The 22,478-nt window shown below is 51.9% G+C and overlaps 1 protein-coding gene across 1 annotated transcript in view; it reads left to right on the forward strand.

Annotated features, from left to right (window-relative positions):
* Positions 1-7,911: 7,911 nt before the first annotated feature.
* Positions 7,912-22,478, forward strand: part of ADISSP (adipose secreted signaling protein) — a 37,511-nt gene continuing 22,944 nt past the window's right edge. The window contains exons 1-3 of the mRNA XM_072637052.1: positions 7,912-8,081; positions 17,740-17,851; positions 21,675-21,826. Coding sequence (XP_072493153.1) covers positions 17,833-17,851; positions 21,675-21,826 — 171 coding nt within the window. The 5' untranslated portion in view covers positions 7,912-8,081; positions 17,740-17,832. The remainder of the gene's footprint in view (positions 8,082-17,739; positions 17,852-21,674; positions 21,827-22,478) is intronic.

Raw genomic sequence — 22,478 nt, forward strand, 5'->3', positions numbered from 1 at the left:
GGACAGGATAGGATGGAGGGAAATATAGCTAGTCTTATACAACACAACTCTTATGGAAGTCATTTGCAAAACTACACAGATTTGGCCTATATTGAATTGCTTGCCTTCCAAAGGGAAGGGGTGGAGAGGGAGGGAGGTAAAGAAGTTGGAACTCAAAGTGTTAGGATCAGCTGTCGAGTAATGGTCTTGCCACTAGGAAATAAGAAATACAGGTAAAGGGGTATAGAAAGTTATCTGGCCCTACAGGACAAAAGAGAAGACGGAGACAAGGGCAGAGAGGGATGATAGAAGAAAGAGCAGATTGGTCATAGGGGCAATTAGAATGCTTGGTGTTTGGGGGGGGAGGGGATAAAAGGGGAGAAAATTTGTAACCCAAAATTTTGTTAAAATGAATGTTAAAAGTTAAATAAATAAATTAAGACAGAAAAAAAAAAAGGCTGCTCAGACACCCAGGGGGCTGCCAAGTCCCACTGCTGCTCACCCGGGAAGACTATAGAAGATTATAGCAGCTACTTCATAAATACATGTCCTCTTCCTGTCCTCAGTGGGCTTATATTCTAATGGGAGAAATACTGTACAAAGGCCAGGCAGGGTTGGAATGTTACAGGGATAATAAGTGGGGCTTCAGGAGAATAGACTGACATACTTCTTCTGGTAGTAATGACAGATGATTTGGTCCTGTCTCCAGATCTGGGGATGGGATGGTTGTAGTAGGTGTCCACTATCCAAATGACCTATGGAAAGCATGACTGAAGATGGGCACTACTCAGGACAGTGGGACTCCAGGGTGAAAGATGTAGAGGGAAGGTGATCACCAGAGCTTGTACATGGTCTCTGATCCTGTTGGCAAGGTCGTTGGCTGGGCTGTTGAGAAGACAGATTCTGTTAGTTGGAAAGATGCTTCATTGGTCCGAATAGAAAACCTGGCCTAGCCCTGGTGAAAGGGGACCAGTCTTAGAGTGACATGGCTTTGGTTCCTGGCTCCCCTGTGTATCAGCCACATTAACTAGACAGGTCACCTCATCTTCGTGTGAGCCCTGGTTTCCTCGTTGGTAAGATGGATAGAATAATATTGTGCTACTGACCTTATGAAAATCGATGAGATAATATAGATGAAATTGGAAGCTCGATTTAATGAGATCCAGAAAAATAATATATTTCTTCAGTGGTTTTTAAGGCTTTCAAAGGACTTTGCTTACAGGATAGGAAGAATTTGGAGAGACAAAGGAGAAAAGAGGGCATGATGCCAGATAAAGGGAAACAGCAGGAGAAGGCTTGAGGAATGCTCTGTCCAGGGTTCCTAGGTCATAGAATGTCAGAGCTGGAAGGGATCATATCAAAAATAATAACTAGCATTTATGTAGTGCCTTATGGTAATAAGCCTTATGAACATCATCTCTTTTTATCCTTACAACAACCCTGAGAGGTAGTGCTATTATTATCCCCATTTTATAGTTGAGGAAAGTAAGACAGACAGAGGTTGTGACTTGCCCAGGGTCACACATCTAGGAAGTGCATGTGTGAGGGATGATTTGAAATCAGGTCTTTTTGATTCCAGGCCTAGCACTCTATCTACCATGTCACCAGAGCTAGAAGGACCTTTGATCTCTGACAACTTCACCCTTCATTTTATAGAAGATGGAACTAAGGCCCAGAGAGAAGTGACTTAGCCAAGGTAACACAGCAACCCAGTCGAGAGGGCTGCTGGGGTTGGTAACAGAGAAGCTGGGTGAGCTTGTCAGGGGACATGGAGATTCCCTCACACCAGAGGCTCCTGGAGGGGAGCAGGAGGGAGAGACTGTCTTTCTATCCCATATTCCTACCTAATGTCCAGTAGACACTGAGGCCAGTTAGAGACTCTATCCTAGCTTCCTGACTCTTCTACCCAGGCATTGTGTGCCCTGGGAGGAGTCTCTCTTTCCTCTCTAGCATTCTTTCTTCTGTCCCTTCCCTTCCTTCTCTCTGCCCTCTCTTCCTCCTATCTTTCCCTCCTTTCCTTCCCTTTCTTTCTTCCTTTCCTCCCTTCCTTCTTCCCTCCCTCCCTCTCTCCCTTCCTTCCTTCCTTCTCCTTCTTCTCTCTCTCTCTCCCTTCCTAATGCCTTCCCCCCCAACCCATAGCAGCAGTTCCAGAAAAACAGAAGCATTGAGGGAATCCATGGTCAGGCCTCCTCAGGACAGAGCTGGAGCCTCTGCTGGGCTCGGGGGCATCCCAGCTCTCAGGGCCATCCCAGCTCTCAGGGCCTTTGCCTGCTCCCTCATGCCACAGGAGGCAATTTGTTCCCTCCTGTTCTTTGCCTGGTCCATACCCCGCCCCCCACCCCCCACCCCAGTCCATTCCAAGCCTGAATCTTCCACCTGCTCCGCCCCTGCCTTGGGACTCAGGGAGGGCTATCTAGGTCTGAGCGAGAAATCCCCTGGTGTCATGGTGATGGGCACCATGGTGATGGGAGGAGAGGCTGGGGCCTCAGGGACATCAACAGCGCAGAGGAAGCTCTTTGTCTGAGCCCCAGAAGCTGAGGCTGAAACCCTGGCCTCCTCATCCTTCTCTGGCTCTGGCTCCTGTTCTCTCCTCTTCCTCCTCCTTCCTCTTGTTCTCTTTCTCTTTTCTGTTCTCTTCTCCATTTCTTCTCTTTCCCCTAATCCATCTTCTGAGGGAGTAAAGTAGGGGTTCTGCCCTCAGGGAGCCCCTGGTCTAGTGGCGTTGCCACACGAGCAAGGGAGAGGACTGAGTGAGCTGCTGACCCAGATACACATAGCCAAGTCCCCCCAACTTCCTGAAGAGCCTTTTGGCGAGATCATCTCATTTGGAATTGATACGATGCTCAAAAATGTTAGCCAACATTAATACAGTGTTTGAAAATTTCAAATCACTTTATCTACATCCTTTCCTTTGAACCCTCTAATGATTCTGGGGTTCAGCCAACAAGGATTTATTATAGTCCTACCCTATGCTGGGCTCTGTCCTTGGGAGTAGAGCAGGGTTGAGGGTTGGAGGTGGAAAAGGGAGGGAGGGAAGTATGTGTGTGGGATAAAAGTGAAGCAGTTCCTGCCTTCAGGGAACTCATAATTTAATAGGGGAGATTAGGTATACCCATATAAGTGAACACATACAGTATCTACAATATAATTGTGTGTGTATGTGTGTGTGTGGTGTATGTGTGTAGACAGGAACAGCTGGAGGAACCACAGGATCATAGATTTAGAGCTGGAAGGAACTTTAGAGGTCAAAGAGTCCAACCTCCTCATTCTACAGATGAAGAAACTGAGGCACAGAGCAGTTAATGAATTGCTTGGGGCAGGAGGTCATATAGATAGCGTCTGAGGAAGGATTTCATTGGAGGTCTTCTGGATTCCAAACCTGGCACCCTATTCACTGGGCCTTGGTTTATACAAGATGGAAACTGGTGGATTAGAAAACAGGCCTATAGGACTAGCTCTGGGCTAGATCAATCCAGGAATACTTCCTGGAGAAAGTGGGATTTCTGGAAGCATTTAGAGTCAAACTCAGATCAGAAAGGAGGAGCCCTGGTATATTCTCTGCTGCTGGTGGTGGAGAGAGGACTCCACTTTATGTAACGCTTTATTATTTAAGTTATTTAAGAAGGGAGTGATGGGGCTGGATAACGTTTAATATAAAATTTTGGAATAATCTCTTTGTTCTCTCTGAAGCAAACTCAGAGGGTGCCTCTTCCTATGTCAACAAAGCCAGCCAAGGCTGACTCTACATTCCTTAGGAGACCTTTAACCTAAGATACTATCTTGAATAATGGGACTTTCCTTTATATCTTATTATCTATAGGCATATACTATGTTATGGCATATTAATGGTAAAGAAAACATAGACATCTTAGGTCGTAATTTCTACTGAACTTTGTTTACCCTTTCCTATGTCAGTTTTCTGTTTAGGGCAGGAAGCCTGCCACTCACTAGTGGTGGGATTTCCTTCCTTGTCACCGAGACATATGTCTACCCAGCCTGGAATCGCAAGGCCTGACCAACATTACTTTGTTAATTGTCTTGTCTTACTAAATTTATGATTTGTTCAACTAGGAGAGTTCCTTTCTCACAGCAAAATGTATATAAGCCAGAAGATTTCTGCACTGGGTAGCCAGAACATTTCTGGCTCCATAATGCATTATGTTACCATTTTCTTTAATAGGGAATTGATTAATTAATTAATTAAATCATAAAATGTATGCATTTAGCCTGTTGCCTTTTCTTTAACCAAGTTTTCAAGTCAACAGGCCCAAATGAGCTCTCTCTAGTAGGTAGGCAGCAGTGTGGAGGCATGGATGGACCAAGGAAAGCCTGGTGCTTGGGGACTGGACACATGGCCTGTTGAGGAAAGAACCAATAAATTCCCATCTCCACAGTATTGATTGGTGATTTGAGAGTCAGTAACCACAGCAGAGTCAGTGTTGCTGTTTCCTTTCCTGATGGTGTACAGCATACCCTGGGGGCTTGGGGAGAAACATTTTCAAGTTTCCGAAGGCATCTGGCCTCAGTTTGGGGAGCAGGAGGCCTCTCCTACAGACACAGGCCTCTCCCCATTCTCCTTCCAGGCACATTTTGCCTTAGCCCTTTGTCCCTTTCTCAGACACATCTGCATCATCTCATTAGCATTTCAGAGCAGAGATGATGATTTAGATGATTTAGAAGGAATAGAGAAGCCCAGGAGATTTAAAATACACAGGAAGCAGCCCAGCGAAGTAGAAAGGGCTCTCTGCATATGGCTTGGATCTGAATCTTGGGTCTGGTCCTTGTATGATCTTAGGCAAGTCACTCAACTGAGATAGTGGCACTAGATCTCTTCCAAATCTCAATCTATGAAAATACCACCATTCTATGACCCTCTTTGTCCTGTAGATTCATGATTCTATGAAATGAGAGTTTGAGACCCACTTCTGCCCAGAGAAAGCCTGAGGTTAACCTCTAGCTTCAGAATCTAAGATGAAAGAGACAACCCGATTACCTCCAGTTAGGGAGTTTTTTTTTAAGAGACAAGCACCTTGAGAACCCGAATTGTTTCACTTCTTTCCCTCCCAAAGATTTAGCATAGTACCTGGCACACAGTAGGTACTTTAATTAGACTAATGGATTCCACAATTGATTCTACCGAGCCTAAATTTTCAGCCCATCCATTTCCACCCCTTCTTCCTAGTTCTTGTAGGATTTTAATATTGCCCTTCAAATAAACACCTGAACAACCATCAAGTCCCTCCCCTAAAGCTTCCCTTCTCCTGGCTAAGAACACCCTGTTCCTTTAACTGATTCGTGTTCAGTGAAGTGTCTGGTGTCTCGCCCCCTCCTCCCGGTCACCCTTCTCTGGATATGCTCCAGTTGAAAGGGCAAGTCTGGGTTCACTTTCCATAGGAATTGACCCTGAATTCTCTTTGCAGTGGTCAAAAAATGTATTACCCTGAGGCCAAGCTGGCGATGAATAAATAAATACTTGTTGATAGATTGATGAAGTTAGCTAGCCTAAGTGCTGGATGACAGACAGACAGGGATGCCTCATCACCCACTCTGTGCAGTAAGCCTTTTCAGAGACTTCCCTGTAAGGAAGAAATAGGAAAATACTAATAGCCAGCATTTGTGGAATTTTTCAAAGTGCATCATGTAGTTTATTACCAGAGTGGCATTTCACAGACGAAAAGGCTGGGAGTCAGGGGTGGGGGACCTCCAGCCTGGAGGCCACATCATAGGGTCGCATTTGAGGACGTAGAGGGCCATGTGGCCTCGAAGTCACAGGTTCCCCACCCTTGGTAATAACTTGCCCAGGTCAAGTAGCCAGGGTCTGAGGAAGGTTTCGAACTCAGGTTTTTCTGCTTCCAGGTCCTGACCCGTTGTGAAGATACCTATGCCGAGTGTTTTCAAGCGTTTGAAGGGCTGTTTTGTGGAAGGGGATATTTGAATTCTGCTTAGCCTAAGGGCCTGGAACTCTAAGCAAAGGATAGAAGTGGCCGGAGCTGCCCAGTAATTCAATTAAATTCCTGGATGAGATTTCAGTTCAATTCATCTCGACCAGCGCCTTCTATGTACAAAAGCCAGAGCTTTGTTCAGCTAGCCCCATTCAGCCTTGGCATTGTTTCCCCTCCCCCTCCCCGCTCTTCTCTCCTCCCTCGGCTGAGTTTGGTCCACACGGCTGGCTCCTCTCTGAAAATCCAAATTTCCTCCCTCTTTCAAGATTCCGCTCGCGTGTTTCTTCTCCCTTGGGGGTGGGGGTGGGGGCTCACCTTTGGCTCGGAGTGGCTTTCCATATCCTACTTGGCTTGGCAGTAGAAAAAGCCTGCATGTTAAGTCACAGCCTCTCCAAAGAGTGTCTGACCTTTGTTACCTACGTGATCTTGGTGGAGTCATTCGGGGGACTCAGTTTCCCCATCTGTTACATGTGGGAGAGGCAGTGCGATGGGGTAGAGAGAACACGGTGAATTAGTCATCAAAGGACCCGAGTTTAAGTCCCGTGTCTGTCACCTGTGTGTTACTTTGTCCAGATCTTTCAGTCTCCTCGGTTTCCTCATCTGGAAAATGAGTGGGTTAGAGCAACTGACCTCTACGGCCACTTCCAGACCTAAATTCTAGGGTTCTAGGATTCCAGCTCCACAGCGTGGACGGGGGTGGGGTGGGGTGGGGTGAGGCGGTGCGCTTAGAGACTATCTCTTACTGCTCTTAGCAGACAGACAAAAGCCGTCTGCTTCCCGTGCCCATGGGGGCAGGGCGGCAGGAGGGGAACAGCACCTATTAAAAGGACTAGAGAAGAGACAAATCCCCACTCTAGCTGGAGTCTGGGCACAGTACGTTCAGCTCTCAGCTCTTCTCTGCCCTCTCTGTCTGACCTTGGACAATGATCATTGTAACAACAGCTGACGTTTATAAAATGCTTTCAAGTCCAGAAACATTTGTGAGGTGCCTACTATGTGTCAATCAGCGCTGAGTGGGGAAACAGGCAAAAAAATACAGTCTTCAAGGAGTTCACCTATTTTCCGTCAAATGAGGATGGACAATCTGCCTCCCTGGATTATTGTGAGATTAAAAGGAGATATCTGTAAAGTGCTTTACAGTTTACAAACTTGAAGCACTACGCAAATCTTGGCAATCGTGTATTGACATTGATTATTGGACCCTTAGGATGACCCAGCGCTGAAACTACCGAGGGTATCATTATGGGCATGAGGAAACTCTGGCTCAACAGTCCCGCCCCCATCTGTTTCCTCCTCCGTAAAAGGAGGTTGCATTAGACCAGGGGTTCTTCATTTAGAGTCGGGGAGTTTTGTAAAAAAATATTTTGACAGCCGGATTTCCTTTGTAATCTCCACATTGTATGTGTTTAAAAGCATTATGCAGAGAAGGGGCCGGTGGGGGGTCCAGGACCCAGAGGAGGCTCAGAAGCCCTGGACCAGACGGCCGGGAAGGGCAGAGCCTGCCGCTCTGAAGCTGTCCTAGGAGCTCTAAGGTCCTTGCCGGCTGCACGTTCTGCGCGGACAGCGGAGGCCCAGCGCTCCAGCCGCGGGGCACCGGACGCCCCCAGCCTCCCGCAGTCGCCCGGGGAGGTCTGGGCGGGCGAGAGGAGCCAGAACACTCGGGGTACATCGTGCACCCTGCGGCCTCACGTCTCGCTCTCCTAGAGCACCCCGAGGGGCTCCGCGCCCCCGCCTGCCTCCACGTGACGCAACGTTCCAAACCGGGCTACAGTGTAGCCACCGAAGCCCCGCCCATCAATGGAGTCGCCTTTCCTTTATTTCTCGCCCCGGAGACAGCCTATTGGCTGTAGACCCGAGGCCAGACGCTCTAGCCACGCCCCCATCTCTCCGGACGGCCCTCCCACCCCCCGCCTCGAGTGGCGGAGAGACCCTGGCGGAATCCCCGCCCAGTGATCCGGACCAATGGGAGGCAATGGGGGCGTGTCCGGGGTGGGTGTGTGGAGCCGCCGGGAAGGTTCTGCGGGCTGCCGGGGCCAGGGGGTGCAGCCGCGTGCGGAGCCTGGACCCTGAGCTATCTGAGAGGCGGCGGCGGCGGCGCTAACTGCTGCGGCGGAGCCCGAGCCCCGCGCAGCCGGGCCGGAGCGGAGCGTGTCCTGACAGGTGAGCACAGGCCCCGCCGCGCCGCCTCCGGCCCGCAGCCCCGGGCACTCGGTCGGCTCCTGCCCCAGCCCAGCCAGGCCCGGCCCGGCCTGGCCACGAAGCCCTGCTGCGGACGCGGCTTGTCCGGCGCCGAGCCCCGGCCGCCGGTGCCCTGGCCCCAGCCCCCGGAGCCCCGGCCCCAGCCCCCGGAGCCCCGGCCCCAGCCCCCGGTGCCCCGGCCCCAGCCCCCGGAGCCCCGGCCCCGCGCGGGCCGCACCTGCTCCTGCGCTGCTCCCCTCCTTGCCCTGTCCCTCTGCTCCTCTTCTCCTTCCTCCCTCCCTCTCTCCTCCCTCCTTTCCTCTTTTACTGAACTGCCCTCCCTCGGTACCCCACCCACTCCCCTGAGCTGCTGATCTGCCCCCCTCCTCCCCTCTGCCCCCACTCATTGTTATTTCCCTATTACAATCTCCCTGTTGGTCCGTCTCCTTCCTGTTCACCTTCTTTCCCTGGCCTTGCCTCTCCCCCTCCGTCTGTGGAGTATGGATAGTGCCTTCCTCATCCTCCCCTCCCTCCCCTTCCCTCCTCCCTGTCTCCCTTTCTCCCTCCTCCCACTGCCCCCTCCTCTTCTCCCCATCACTCCTTCTGCTCTGCCTTCTCCTGGGCTCATTTCCCCCCTCCCAACCCTTCTTAGATGGGAGGCTGCCTATGCCTTCCTCCCGCTCCTCTTGGGCCGGGTTAGGGAACGAGCCCCTTGAGCCGTTCAAGCTTGGGGTGGGAGAGTCGGGTAGAAACAAAAGTTGAGGACGCCTCTTTCCCAATCATCCTTTAGGAATGGGGGTGGTGGTGCTGGCGGTACCCAGTTAACCTCTCCAGGGCCTAAATAAGCCCCCTTCTCTTCTTCATCCTTGAACCCCAGTCTTTAGGTCCCTTGGGGTGTGGTCCCTGGTACCCCCCCCCCCATTTCCCACGAACCCGGTGGAAGGAGGGGAGGGGGCGTGGAGGAGGTGGGGCGGGGGTCCAGAAGGCTGACAATCCTGCGGGAATGGGGAGGGGCTGTCAGGCAGGAGGTTATGGATGAAGCTGTATCTTGAGCTTGAGTCTGTGTGGGTGAGGGACCATGCAGAGCCCCAGCACCATCTGAGGAAGGGGTGGCTTTCCCTCCCATGCCCCTCAGCGCCTTGGCTGGAGTGACCTTGCCCCAGTCACTTCGGGTCAGGCCCTCCTGCCCTCCTCCTCCTGGCCTGGTTGGGGACCGAGAAGGAGGCAGGTAATCTCTGACAAGAGCCCGGGGGCAGCCGAGATCCTGCGTCAGTTTCCTAGGTAATTGTGCGGAGTGCGGGTGATTATGTGAGAGCCAGCCGGAGGCCCAGGAAAGTGGGTTGGGAATGAATGTGCCCGCTGCCTGCCCCGCTGGGGAATGACCTGGCCCTCCTCCCCACCTGCTTTCTGGGGGATGGAATCTTCTCCTCTCTCCAGGCTATGGAGGAAAGGGGGGTGTTCTGGGCACCATAGGGAGGCCTCCCCTGCCTGGGAGTTTCTCCTCCCTTCCCCTGGCCTGGGCTGCTTGCCCAAGGGAGATTTGCCTTGGGATCTAATGACCTTTAGGCTGACTTGGTGGGTCTGTCCCAGGAAGCAGCCATGGAAGGTCTTAGACTTGATGTCATCAGAATTGTGCCTTTTTCCCTCAGTAATGCCCCTTCTACTTGTTTGGCCAAGGCTTCTCCCCCTCCTCATCACTGCTATGCTTTGGGGAAGCTTTCCTTGGCTGGCCTGGTTGGGGAGGGATGGACCAGATGCTTCCCCCTTCAGTGTCTTGGGTAGGTGGAGTAGATTGAGGAAGAGTGGGGTGACATCTCTTCCACTCCTCAATTCTTTAGGTAGATTTAAAGAACCCAAAAGGCTAATGGAGGAATGAACTATGGAAGGGACACCCTCCCCAAGTGTGCCATGTGTTCTCCATGGGCTAAATCAGGTTATTTCATGAGAAGTGGTCTCCATCTGGGTCCCTGGGACCTGGGTTTGAATCCTGGAGACCTGGGTCTCCTCATCTGTCAAAGGAAGGAGTGGGACCCCAAGATAAGCTCTGAGATTCCTCCACAGTTGTAGTCTCTGACTGCGCTTTGTCTCTTTCTGGGATCTTCAGAGAGGTAGGGGTGTGTGTGTGTGTCTGTGTGTGTGTCTGTGTGTGTGTCTGTGTGTGTCTGTGTGTGTGTGCCTGTGTGTGTGTGTGTGTGTGTGTGTGTGTGTAAGATGTCCAGGTGAGGAGACCCTTAGTAGAAGCTCAGGCTTGGAAGAATATAAAAGGACTCTTTTCTAGAGTTTCCTTCTATGCTTCTCCCCTTGCCCCCCCCCAAAAAACTCCAACCCCTCCCAACCATGGCCTAGGAAGTAGTGGGGAAGACATAGGATGGATTTCAAGACCAATTTCAGAGGATTTCGGATGGTCAGGATCCCTGGGGCTCCTTTTACTCCTTACTCTGAGGACCAGAGATGTGGAGCTGGGAGGAACCTTAAAGGCCTTGTAGTTCATTCCCTCCCCAATAGGTGAGGCTAGCTGACTTGACCAAGGTCACCTAGCTGGACAGACCTCCATCTGCTAATCCGTCCTGTAACCTTGTCTCCTGGGATACAGTCATGTTCCTGTTGTTGACCTCCTGGGTCAGAGGCCAGGTCTCAGTGACAGGGACAGGTCTGTAGAGAGCAAATGTTGTTATCCCTGTTTTCTAGATGAGTAGACTAAGGCTCAGAGGGGCCATGAGTTGGCAGGAAGTGTGGGATAAGGGGAGCCCATCTGTCTGGGGAGGGGCAGGATGTCCCTGGAGACATAGCGGCCACAATGCTGTTGATACTTTACATTTCCATATACTTCAGAGTTGCCAAGGTTTGGAATGGGAACACCTTGCAGACAGCCAAGGCCCACATATGTGTGTTTGGACTCGGGTCTCCTGACTCCCCGAAGCAAGGGCTTGTACAGTAAATGTCTGTTGCCTCACTGACATCTTAGAGCTCATTGGAAGTACGCGGCCAGTGGCTGGCTGGCTAGCTGCTTACCTGTTAGTCACATAGATGGGATTCTGGTACCAGGGGAGATGGGACTTGGTGATGGCCCCTTCCAGCTCCAAGAATCTAGGATTTCCTGTTGAAGCTAACTCTGATCCTGTCCTCTTCTGTGCCTCAAGAACCCCGAGAGGGCCAGCCCGAGGCTTCCTTTCTTCTCTCCCTTCAAGGAGTGCAGGGCTGGGTCCCCGGTTGATATTTGGCCCAAGCACTTGCTGGCTTGAATGAAACCAGAATTCCCCGCTGTGTGCTTGGTCTTTGGGCCAGACTTAAGCACTGTTCCAGTATGTCCAGCCAGGCCTCTGAGCCATCACAACCAGTGAGCCAGCAGGCCAAAGAAACAGAGCCCCGCCCTAGGCCGGCTGCCCCTGCCTCCTCCTCTCCATCAGGGCCCAGAGATGCCATCCTGAAGGCCTGGTGGGTTTTGACAGTGTCTCCTGTTACTGGGAAAATGAAGCAATGGGCAAGGAAGCAGGCCCCAGGGAGCCCAGGCACACCCAGTGTGGGGAATTGGGGGAGGATTTGTTCACCATGCTTGTTAGCATCTGTACCCCAGGAGTACAACAGCCTATCCTCCCATGGAGGCAGCGAGGCTAGGCAAGATCCTGGGTGGGATACTGTTGTCCCCGTTTTAAAGATGAGGAGATAGACTTAGAGGGGCCATGACTTGCCAGGAAGTGGGAGCCAGGATTGCCTCTTAGGTGCTTTTCAACTCCAGTGTCCGGACCCCCCATCTTAATGATGGGGGACAGAACTGAAGACCAGAAAAGGGAAGGTGAAGATAGTGTCCTACATTTACTGCAGCCATGGCCTCTACTTTCCCAGTGTGCTGTCAGGCAGGATTCAGGGATGAGCATTAGGACTTAGCATTTCCCAGGGCTGTAACTAGGGTGGAGTGACTGGGTCTTTGCCTCTGAGTGCTCCGCCTTTAGGCATGGCAATAACGCTTGCAGGCTTGCTACAGTGAAGGGTACCGAGTTCAGATCCTGCCCTGCTTCTTCCTGTGGGTGTCACTTTCAGTAAATAACCTTCTGGGGCCATCTGTCAAATGAGGGAGCAGGCCTGGGTGGCATCTACGATCCTCAGCTCATTCAACAAGCATTTATTAAGGGCCTACTGTATGCTGGGTGCTGAGGATTCAGATGCAAAGACTGAAACCATCTGTGCTCATAGTCAGCTTTCATTGGAATGAGTGCTGAGGAGAGAACCAGCCCTTCAGCGTAAGCATATATATATATATATATATATATATATATATATATATATATATATATATATATATATATATATATATATATATATATATATAAAATTAAGATAAATAAACCTACGCAGAGGTGGCTTGGGAGGGATCTTTGAGCAGCTCAGAAACAACATCTTTGCCCCTAGTTCGAGCAAGTGTAATTGTTCCAATGGGAGTCTGCCAGTTGGATGGGGGGAGCCCCATGCCAAGCTATCATCCTGGCTTCTCCCTCCCCCCAGATCCTGCTCTGTCCTGTCCCTCTCTCCCTTCCCAGGGCCACAGACATTCCCAGTTCCAGTCCTGCTGCCTCCTTCCAGGAGTACCCAGGGGGATGTGGCAAAAGCAAGAGTGAGCCGAGACCCGAGGGACCCTCTGGGGAGACTGGGACCTCGAGGGCCCGGGGCTTTGGCCCTCTCTGACATAGTCAGAGAACCCTTTGCTGGGGACGGTGGGGAGAGCCATGGTTCCACCTGTGGTCTGATGTAGAAGCTTCTGGGAAGAGGAGGATGAGGATGAGGAAGCTGATCTTTGGTTCCTCCTCCCCGAGAGAAGGGTGGGTGACCCCCCTATCCCACCCACAGATGTGGGGGCCTGCAGAGAAGTTTCCCGATTGGGTTGTCCATTCACAGCCGGAAGTCTTGTTTGAAAACAGTTCCTCATCAGCTGAGGCAGGAGTTTAAAAAAGGAAAGGGGTGGGGGGAAGTGCGATCCCTTGCAGCCTTGGCCAGATGTCTGTCCTCATGAGCAGAATTCCCATCAATTCCCATGGCCAGGACCTCGCTGGAGGCTCCCCGCTCAGGGCCTGCAGCTGTGGGAGGGCCCCACCGCCTCCTTTGGCTGCCCTTCAGATCACAGATTTAGAGGGGGACCTTAGGGCTCATCTCCCCCAACCTCCTCAAGTTACTGATGAAGTAACTGAGGCCCTTGCACACTGCTCTGATCTTCGAGTTATCATAGGATGGGACCCTGTTGATCATGGGTCTTGGAGGTAGAAGGGATGTTGGAAATAATCTCAGTGATAGTGATGTCTTATATGACCGGTTTGGTCCCACAGCCCAATCTTCTCAGTAGGGAACAGAGGGAAGCAGAGAGAGGCAGGAATGGGCAGTCGGGACTTGAACCCAGGCCTCTTGCCCCTCTGCCCACCTGGCCCTAGACGGGCCCCTCATTTATAGATTCAGTTTAATTCCACATGTGTTAAGCACCCACTCTTGACCGTGGGAGGCTCTGGGGGATACAGATACAGTAGGTTCCTGCCTACTACACAGCAGGGAGAGAGCCTGCTTTACAATCAGGAGAACTGGATTTGAGTCCTGCCTCTGACCGGGGTCAGGTACCTCTCACTTCTCCATTCTGGAGAGAGGGCTTGCTGATCTGAACTGATGGAAGGAGTTTGCACACCAGGAGGGCACCAGCACTGAGGCAACCAGACAGGTATGGACCAAAAACCCCTGGAACAAAAGTGATTTCAGGAGGGGACTCAGAAACGTTCCTCCGCTTCCTTGAGTAGCTTAGGTGGGCAGGTCCAAGCTTGCTCATCAGGCCGCAGTGCCCAGGGCCTGGCTCCCCTGGGCCCCCTACCCTCTGCAGTTTGGGCTTGGAGATTGGAATAGCCTGGCCTTTCCTGGAATAGGTGGAATCAAAAATAAATTAGATATTAAAAATAGCTGCCACTTATGTAGGACGGTAGGGTTTGCATTACCCAGTTTGAGCCTTAGAACAAGCCTGTGGGGGCAGGCAAGATAGGGGTTATGGCCATTCCACAGATGAGGAAACTGAGGCTCCCAGGTAGAGTGGTTTGCCTGTGGTGAGGGATTGAATAAAAGGCAAGGCATTTATTAATTGTGCTGAGGTAGACAGTGCCTACAAGAAGCTTCTGTTCTGTGGGGGAGGCAATCCATGGGGGATGGGGGTGTCTGGAGGGCGGGGTTTTGGTGAATCTGGAAAGTGACTGGGGTGAGTAAAGCTCTGGAATGAGGGGGTGTTGGAGACGTCATTCGAACCCAGGTCTCTGCTGAGCCCAAGCCCAGCCTGCTTTCTGCTGCATGGATGAATCCAAGAGCCTTCCCTTAGAATTGTTCTACTCAATAACAAGCCATGGTGGTTGGACTCAGCAGAGACCTGGGGCCAGATCCTGACTTCTTTTCATTTCGTCTCTGTGCCTCTCCATTTCTGCATCTGTAAAATGGAGAGACTGGACTCTGTGGCCTCCCAGGCCCCTTCCAGCACTGAAGTCTAGGATGCTAGGCTTGTGCGGGCCCTCCCTTACCCTGGCCTCTTTTTCTCTTCTCAGCTGCCCTGTGCCACCCATCTCCAGGGCATTGTCCCCTTGTGTCTGGTCCAGCCTCACCATTCAGTGCTCCACCCTGGACAGAGAGGCCTTACAAGGAAAGGTCATTTTACAGATGAGGGAGCAGGGGGAGCAGCCATCATTTTGGTCAGACCCGACCCTGGCACCCCAGAGCCTGCACATGAGCCTGTGGGCTAAAGGATCCACTCTGCTTTCTGCCCCTGAAGATGAATGTGACTTGCTCAAGGTCATCTGACTATAAATCTAAACGTTTAGTCAGTTCCTACTGTGTGTTTCCACTGCACTGAGATAGGAAAGCAAAAATGAGGCTGTCCCTGCCCTCCAGGGGCTCACTTTCAGTCAGGGAGACCACATGTGCACAGGGACCCATGAAAGTATGTGCCAGTGAGTGGTGGCCCTGATCCTTGGCATGGGAGTCCGGTGCCCTTGGGAAGCAGGTGGGGGCCCTTGGGGTAGAGCAGGGGGTTCACTCTCTGCCCAAACCTGCTCACGCTGTGTCCCTCAGGAGTTCTGAGAGGCCGGGTCCAATTCTAAGTGCTTTGGGATCATGATAAAAATTCATTGACTTTACAGTGATCTGTCTGGGTAGAAGGGGACAATTGGACAGGGAGGCTAGTGAGCAGGTGGGCTCAGGGACCTAAGGGGCAAAGAGAAGTGTGGGGAGTGGGGGGGGAGGTAGAGGAGGGGAAGATGTAGCTGCAGGGCCCACCCTCACCCTCCCAGTGTAACCTTATCCTCTTTCCCATCTCCCACATTTACTAGCTATGTAACCCTTCTAGCTTTTCTTTCCCCATCCAGACAATGGACGTAATGCTCCTCATGCCTCCAGCATGCACTTTGTGAACCCTAAAGAGATGGGGGCAATGCTTGTTCTTGTCATCACTATTAGACTGGGCCGGATTGGATCCAGCCTGGCATACCTGTGGGCAGAGATGTGGGTGCAGGATGAAAGTGAATTGCCTCACTTCCCCTTGTGGGGCGTCAGTTTCCTCATCTGTAAAATGGGTCAGACATCTAGTTCCAGCCTTCCAGGGTGTTCCTGAGGCTCAGAAGTACACAGGAGAGCTCTGTGCAAGTCTCCAGATGCCAGCTAAGAATCTGTCATTGTTCTTGTCTCCCTCCCTGCCATGTGGGACACTCTCCAGGCATAGAGGCAGCTGCTTCCACAGACCCCTGAGCAGAGCACCTTGGGAGGAGCTCCTCTCCTCTCCCCCATGACCCATTTTAGACAATGGCCCAGCAGGCCCCCTCTGTAGGCTTTTGTTGCTGTGTGAGGGCAAGGCCAAAGGAACAGACTTCTTGTTTCAGCAAACTCCATGCGTCAGTCTCCAGACTCATGGGCCAGAAAGGGGGCTGGGATTCAGGAAAGGGGGAGAATTACTCTTGCCCCCATCTCCTGAAGTGACTGGCTCTCCCCCCATTAAGTCTGTGGAAAAGGGGAGGGGGCTTCCTGGTCTACTGGTCTGGATGTCCCACTTCCCCTGGCCTGTGGATTTGCTGTGTTACGTTGGGCAAGACTCCTTGACCTCTCTGGGATGCTGTAAAATGGGGAGAATAAGAGCCAGCCTAAGAAATCAGATGTAAGTGGGTAACTTGATGGGGCCAGAACAAGAGAGAATTTGAAATAGAGGCCAAAGCGCTTCCTCCTTCCTCAGCCCAGTTAGAAGGGCACATCTTGGCCTGGTGTGGGTGGGAGGGAGGGCTGGAGGAGCCCCTGGCAGCTCCCACCCCTTTGTGGCCTCAGCTTGCCCCTTGCCATCTGCCAAATGTCAGCAGCTCTGCAGGGCATACCCGGGGTCTCTCTGGGTGGGCGCAAGGGCTCTGGGTCAGCGGCCTGTGAAGTCATCTGTACTTGGAGCCAGCTCCCTGGAACTCATGTGGGTGTTTCCAGAGACTTGTAAGGCATTCGGAAGTCCAGACTGCCTCGGGCAGGGGATGTTTGGGGACAGACTTTGTACCCGATCCTTTGACCTCATCTCATCAACTCCCTAGCAGGTGACTTTTCCCCATCCTGTCCCCCACTGTGGGTGCACAGCCTTGTTTCCCAAATCCAGGCCTTAATACACCTTTATTGGTTAAGACTAGGGCCCCCACTCTGGGAGCTGGGAGGAGTTGAGGGGACTTGAGGCTATCTTACCTTGCTTAGCCTGTGGTGATTGTGGGAGAACCCTTGGAGAGAAGGAGCCCTGGTCTGGGAAGTGAGGAGGGAACACTGGCTCAGGGTTCAAATCCTTCTTCTGACTTAGGTTTTCTGGGCCTCCATTTCCTTGTGGGACTAGATGACTTCTGGGATCTCTGTTAGCTCTCAAATCAGCATTTCTAGTCCATGGAACAGGGTTAAGAGTTTTTTGACCCTAGAGGAGGGGGATCTATTGTGGGGTTATACCCCGTTCTGAACATAAAAATCCCAAAGATGATCACTCAGTGGGGGCTTGAAGGACTTGGTCGCCAAAGGTGTAGGGAGAGATTTGGAGTCAATCAGAACAGGGCTTGAATTCTGCCTCTCTGGTCCCCCGTATTCTCTGGGAATTATCTTCTCCTGTTAGGATGTAAGTCTTCTGAGGGCAGGACCTGGCACTTGGCATGATTCCTGGCAATTCAACAAGTGCTCAATAAATGCCCCTTCCTTCCTTCTTCCCTCCCTCCCTCCCTGCCTTCCTTCCTTCCTTCCTTCCTCCCTTCCTCCCTCCCTTCCTCCCTCCCTTCCTCCCTTCCTTCCTTCCTTCCTTCCTTCCTCCCTTCCTCCCTCCCTCCCTCCCTTCCTTCCTTCCTTCCTCCCTCCCTTCCTTCCTTCCCTCCTTCCCTTCTTCCTGATTAGCTTCCTTCCAGCTGTTTCCCAGGTCCCTCTTTAACCTCCTAGATTCCCCCTGCCCTGCCTGAATCTTCACATCTTCACACCATACATCTTCACACCTGAAGCCCTGCCGCTGCTGCCCCCCAACAGACTGGAGGGTAGGGACTATCTTCTGCCTGTTTTTGTATCCCTATCACTTGGCACATAGTAGGCTCTTAATTGGTGATCGGTTGGGAGGAGTCCTGACTCTTTCCCACCTCCCCTTCTCCTCCAGGTTCCTGTTGTGGTTCCTCTTGGAGTATGGGCAGCTGCTGAGTTGGCATTGGGAGCTCTGCTTTTCAGCTGACTGGCATCGGGCAGAGACTCCATGGCGACGGCTAACAAAGGTGAGTGAGTGGCAACCGTGGGGCCTGATGAAATGACCCATCCCCTGGCCCCACTCCAACAGTCAATCAAGACTTACTGGGCATCCCTTGTGTGCAAGGTGCTGTGGTAGGGGCTGAGGATACAGGCAGCATAAGGAAACAATTCCTGTTGCCGCTGGAAATGTGGTCTGAGGTATGGCCAGCAGCAGCTGGAGTTGAAGTTGGGGGAAGGGAAAGAGACCAGCAAGCACACACTTGGGTCCCAGACCCACCCTGGGGTCAGACCACGAGGGCAGCAATCAGACTTTGCCCTGGATCAGGTGGCCATGGGCAGCCCTGAAAGTTTGCCAGTCACCCCTGAGATCCTTGAAAAAACACAGCCTCAGCACCCAGAGAAGGCAGCCCAAGACAGACCCAGGAGAATGCAACAGAACCAAGCAAGAGCCAGGCCCTCCCTCCAGAGAGAAGTGCCCCCTTCAGCCCCCCAACACAGAGTCCCAATCCAAGAGGGCAGGCTGGAGGAATGAGTAACAGAGAGAGATGCCTGAGCCATGGGCATGGTCTGACACACACTCTGCATTTGGGGAAACAGAGTTCTCCACTGGAATGGGAATTATTCTGTTCACAATGCCTGTCTCAGCCCCTATCACAGGGCCTGGCACACGGGGTGCTCTCAGTAAGTCCTGATTGACTCACCCTCCAATTTAGATTTGGAAGAAGTTGTAGTGAGGAGGGGTGAGCGGCATTCCCTGAAAGAATGGCGTCCAGGATGCTGAGGCTTGGAGTGAGCTGAGGACGATGGGGAGGAGAGACTTGTGGTTTCTCCCTAATTCATATTGTAGGAATGAGAGGATCAGAGAAGGGAAGAGAGAGGGTCAGTGCTCTGGGTGGATGCAGTGAGGCAAAGCGCTCCCTAGTCCTTGCTTTGCGTCTGACTTCTCCACTGAGGAACATGTCCTTTGGACTGGAAAGGACAGAAAGGACAGGGTGTTGGTGCCCGAGATAAGTATGGGGAGAAAGAATGAGAAAGTTCCCCTTGAGAAGTCGAGCTATCAGGCCCAGACAGTCTCATTCTCAGGCTGGCAGATGTGAGATTAGAAGATCGTGGAGATTGGGAGAGGTGAGTCAGAGCTGAGCTGGAGAAATGTCCTGATTAAAAAAAATAACAAAGGAAGGAGAGAGAAAAGGCTGCCAACTGTTGGGCAGCAAGTGTGGCACGTTGATTCCTGGCAGCATTGTGGAACACATTATTAACTAGCTCCAGAGTGACCCTCGAAGAAAGGAGGTGATGCTGTTGGCCAGAACAGGTCACACGAGGCGGACCTTAGTTCCTTTTTTTTTTTTCAGTAGTGCCTCTAACATGGCTCTTAGATATTGCTTACTCTTTCCTAAAAGTGTTTAAATATGTCAACGTTCTGCTACTCTTTGGAGAAGTTGGAGCATCTTGTACTGGACTGATGATAGATCGATAGGAGATAGTTGGTAGATTGGACACAAAGGGGAATCACTAATGGTGGCTGGAGGTCTTTGGTGGCGTGCCTTAGGGATTTGACCACAGCCCTGTGCTGTTCTGACTGTACAGATCATTGGTATGGATAGGCGTTGGAGGTGTACTCATCAAGTTCGCTGATGACATTTGGGAAGGATTGCTTACACAGTGACCACCAGTTAAGATGCGCAATCTTGACCCTCCAAAACTCAAGTGGTACCTACTAAGTTGAAATTTCACTAGGGCTAAGGGATGCACCAGCCTGAAGAGACCAGGGGGATTTCTGGTGGATGGCAAACTCAATATGAGTCAGGGAGGGGTGTGGTAGCTGGAAAGGAGTGAGATCTTAGATTGCCTCGAAGGAGTGTGGAAGGTCATAGTCCCCTTGTCCTCTGCCTTAGTCAGACCTTACCTAGAGTATACTGTGCCTTCAGGTTTGGATTTCAGAGCTGAGGAAACTCTTAAGAAGTATTTATTAAGCACCATTGTATATCAGGCTCTGTGCTGAGCATGGGATACTGAGAAAGGCTAAAAATAGCCCTTAGGGGCTCATGTTCTGAGGGGGAGACAGCGTAGAGATATTTCGGTCCACTCAAGACACATGCAGAGGTGGGTGGGAAGGTAACTTCAGTGGGGGCTGTTGGGTCATGGAGGAAACTGAGGATTCTCAGAGGTAGACATGAGGCAGGAACATGCTTCTGACATGAGGGGTGGCCACTTGGTCATGTGAGGAGTGACTAAGGGCCAGGATGGCTGAATATCTGGTGTGTGGAGGGAGATTAAGGGACTGCAGAGCTAGGAAGGGGCCAAGTTGCCAAGAGCTTTGAGTGCCGGATGGAGGAGTTTTTATTTGGTAAGGACATTGGCAGGACAGGTGGTGATCAAAGTGACCTGAGGAAGACTGCTGGGCTGGTGGTTGCTGTGTCTGGATTAGAGACAGGAGCAGCCTTTCTGCTTGGCCCCAGAGGGGAGGATGTCAGGAGAAGCATCCGAAGAATGAGAGCTCTCCAGACTGGAGCTGGAGCAGTGCAGGGGCGGAGTGGGATAGGAGTGGATTGCCTCTGGGGCTGACCCTCTCCTGCTCCCGCCTTGGTCTTCACTTGTCTCCTCTGTTGTAGTGGTGTTAGGCTAGATCCAGCTGAGGGGCTGAGACCCCTTCTGATGCTGAAATTCTGGGAGTCTTTGATTCTGTGATCTGGGTGAGGGAATGGAATGGGATGGTTTTCCATGCACATGCTGGGCTTGTGTCCCTGGGAAGCCCAGTTTTCCAGGGCTCTCTCAGGGTCGTAATAGGGAGTCCATGCCATCAGAAAGCAGGTCTCTTTGTCACCCTGGCACCACCCATGACATCGCATTATTGACTTTCCTTTCTCCCCCTCCACCCTGGGTGACTCCCACTCTGGTGTCACCTTTGTCTTGGCCTCTTGCTCTCCCTCCCCCATCCCCTTTTCCCCTCCCCTTCCCCTTCCCCTCCCCAAACCCCAAAATGAAGCAGTCCATTCCCACCTCTGGCAGTGACCAGAACTTCCTGGTCAGAGGCCCCCAGCAGTGCCTTAAGAAGGCCTTTGATGGCCTCCACAGGTTGTCCAACTGGTGGTTTAAGAAGAAGAAAGAGGTTTTCAGTGAGGGGCTCTTCTCTAAGAAGGGCTCCAGTAGGTGGGTGGCTGGCTAGAGGGAGGGGGGAGGGCCAGGGAGCAGGAGGGACTTAACTGTTTTCCTGAACTATTTCTTTCTTCTCCTTTTTCACCACTGGCCTGAATTTCTAGCTTACACCTGACCTTCCAGCATTCTCCATTTCCCCAATCTTGACCCCAACTCAGGGGTGGGGAGCCTGCAGCCTTGTAGGTGCTCAGGTGCGGCCTTTGACCAAGTCCAAGGTTTACAGAACAAATGTTTTTATGAAGGGGGCTTTGTTTTGTGAAGTTTGCATTCAGTCAAAGGGATGCCGCACTGGAGGACCTAGGGGGCCACATGTGGCCTTAAGAGTGCAGGTTCCCCATCCCTGCTGCCCTGATATGGAGCCCCACCCTGTTTCCCTGATCCCTCTTCACACCCTCACAAGGCTACATCCTGACGTCTTAATTGGCCCCCCGCCTGGCTTTCAAATACCCTTCTTCCCCATCCTTAGCCATACTGACTTCCCTGAGACCAGACACTCAACAATATTGTTAACCCCCTCCTCCCTCAGCTGAATTCCACCACTTTAGAAAGATTATCCCAGTCTCCCAAGCCTGTCACTGTGTCTGGTCAGAGCCCTCCTTGTCATCTTCATCATTGACCTGGACACGGCCCTGATTGGGACAGGGGTCCCTCATCTGTCCTCTCTGCACCCTACTCCCTCCCCTGCCTTTCTAGGAAGCAAAGCCAAAATGGGCAGTATCCGCTTTGCTGAGACAACGACCAGCCGCTCCGTGGAAAGCTCCCAGAGCCATGTCCACTTCGATGAGAAGTTGCATGATTCAGTTGTCATGGTTTCTCAGGAGGCTGATGGCAACTTCCTTGTCAAGGTAGGAGACCGCTCCCCTCTAGACCTTGCCCGGGCACTTTGGTGTGTAGTGTAGAGAGCTGGGTTTGGGAGTCAGGAAAACCTGGGTTCGAATCCTGCGTCTGGGTAACTGGGAGTCAAGGGCAATAATGGGCTCTGGAGTCAGGGGTCCTGGGTTTGAATTCTACCTTAACTCTTCCTTACTACCTGGTGATCTCGAGCAGATCCTGATCTTCTGGATTTGTTTCCTGAGCAAAAGGTTGGACAGGAATGATATCTTCTGAGTGAGGTCCCCTAGCTCTCGATTCTGGTCTGAGGGTCCTGTAAAGCCACAGTTACACGACTCTGCCTCAGTTTCTTTGTTTGCCAAGTGGGGATGACTGTCTATGGGGTACCTCCCTCACAGAGTTGTTACCACAGCTCTAATGAGAGCGTGGGAGAGCATGTTGGAAAGTGATCAAAGTCTCAGTGACTGTTCTTATTAGCCCCTCTTCTGGGGCCCTACCAGGATTGCCTGAGCTTCCTCCTCTCTGGGCCTCAGTTTCCCCAGCTGTAAAACCAGTGAGTTAGACCAGATGCTATCTGAGCTGAGGTCCCTTTTAGCTCCAGTACCTTCAGAGTCTGAGTCTTGAAGGGAGTGGCCCACTCCATTCCCTGCCTGACCCCAGGCTATA

The sequence above is a fragment of the Notamacropus eugenii genome, chromosome 1 (assembly GCF_028372415.1).
Source record: "Notamacropus eugenii isolate mMacEug1 chromosome 1, mMacEug1.pri_v2, whole genome shotgun sequence".
Taxonomy (NCBI): domain Eukaryota; kingdom Metazoa; phylum Chordata; class Mammalia; order Diprotodontia; family Macropodidae; genus Notamacropus; species Notamacropus eugenii.